At 34.9% G+C, this 1,051-nt stretch overlaps 1 protein-coding gene across 1 annotated transcript in view; it reads left to right on the top strand.

The window, feature by feature from the left end:
- The first annotated feature begins 310 nt into the window (after nt 1-310).
- Nucleotides 311-1,051, top strand: part of LOC111056403 (Hermansky-Pudlak syndrome 1 protein homolog) — a 31,198-nt gene continuing 30,457 nt past the window's right edge. Inside the window, exon 1 of the mRNA XM_039427057.1 lies at nt 311-329. Coding sequence (XP_039282991.1) covers nt 311-329 — 19 coding nt within the window. The remainder of the gene's footprint in view (nt 330-1,051) is intronic.

Genomic DNA, 1,051 nt, shown 5'->3' with positions numbered 1-1,051 from the left:
TTAGTTAAATTATTTTATTTTCATTTTAATGTATTGTATTTTCAAATTGTATGCTCAATGTGTGTTATGCCGCAATAATGGGATTCAGTTCCTGGTGCCCTCAAATATGTAAATTTTCAAATAAATAAATAAATTATCACATTAATGAAGTTTAATAGGCTGCCTACTTTTCACCAGAAACTCAAAACCACGAGATAGTAGAGCAATATTTTTTCTTTCAAGGTTTCCATCCTTTTTTTTCAACCATACAAAATAGACTACATTATAAAAAACTTATTGAAATCTAATAGTATCGCTCTACATCCTAATGATGGAGTTTCTAGAGAAAAGTAGGCACCATAGTATATTTTCTATGAATGATAATAGATCTTTAAAAATAATCACATAGGTTTTCATCCTCACTTGGACTATTTGGTACAGAATTGAAACCATTGTAGAAACTAAAACTACAGTTGATGCAGCTACAGAATAGTATATAAAGGTGCGTACAGATATACGCGCCTCCAACACGCTCCACGCACGCTCCGCACTCGCTCCGCAATCGCTCCGATCATGAACGTTACGGGAGATGTTAGCTCTTCTCGCGTTCCACTCTTGCTCCCCGGTCGATCATCAATCGATCTGCTCGAGTGACGTTCGATTGCGGAGCAGAGCGAAAGTCTGTACGCACCTTTAGATCCCTTCACAATCATGAAGAGTAACCTGATTTGCAAACTTGTAATGCAGTATTTTACCATGAATAATTTGAAGCATTCCTTAATAGTTAAATTTTATGAATTTATGTTTGAAAATCAATAATTTGAGAGTGGAAAATAATCGTAGTTCAAATTATGAGAGGGATATTATAGTTTAAAAACGGTCTGCATTTTCTGGGTAGAATTAACTCGTTAATCATTCGCTCTCACGGTATTTAGACAAACATTTTCTCCACCACACAGGAAAAATGAACAAGGTCCAAATAGCCATTTGCGTTTCCTGTGTGGTTAGCTGGCGAGTTATATTCTGATAATTGTAATCTAATTAGATTTGAAGTTATACCTGCCAATTATTA

The sequence above is a fragment of the Nilaparvata lugens genome, chromosome 4, assembly GCF_014356525.2.
Source record: "Nilaparvata lugens isolate BPH chromosome 4, ASM1435652v1, whole genome shotgun sequence".
In the NCBI taxonomy this organism is placed as follows: Eukaryota; Metazoa; Arthropoda; class Insecta; order Hemiptera; family Delphacidae; genus Nilaparvata; species Nilaparvata lugens.
This window is presented reverse-complemented; position numbering and strand designations above follow the sequence as displayed.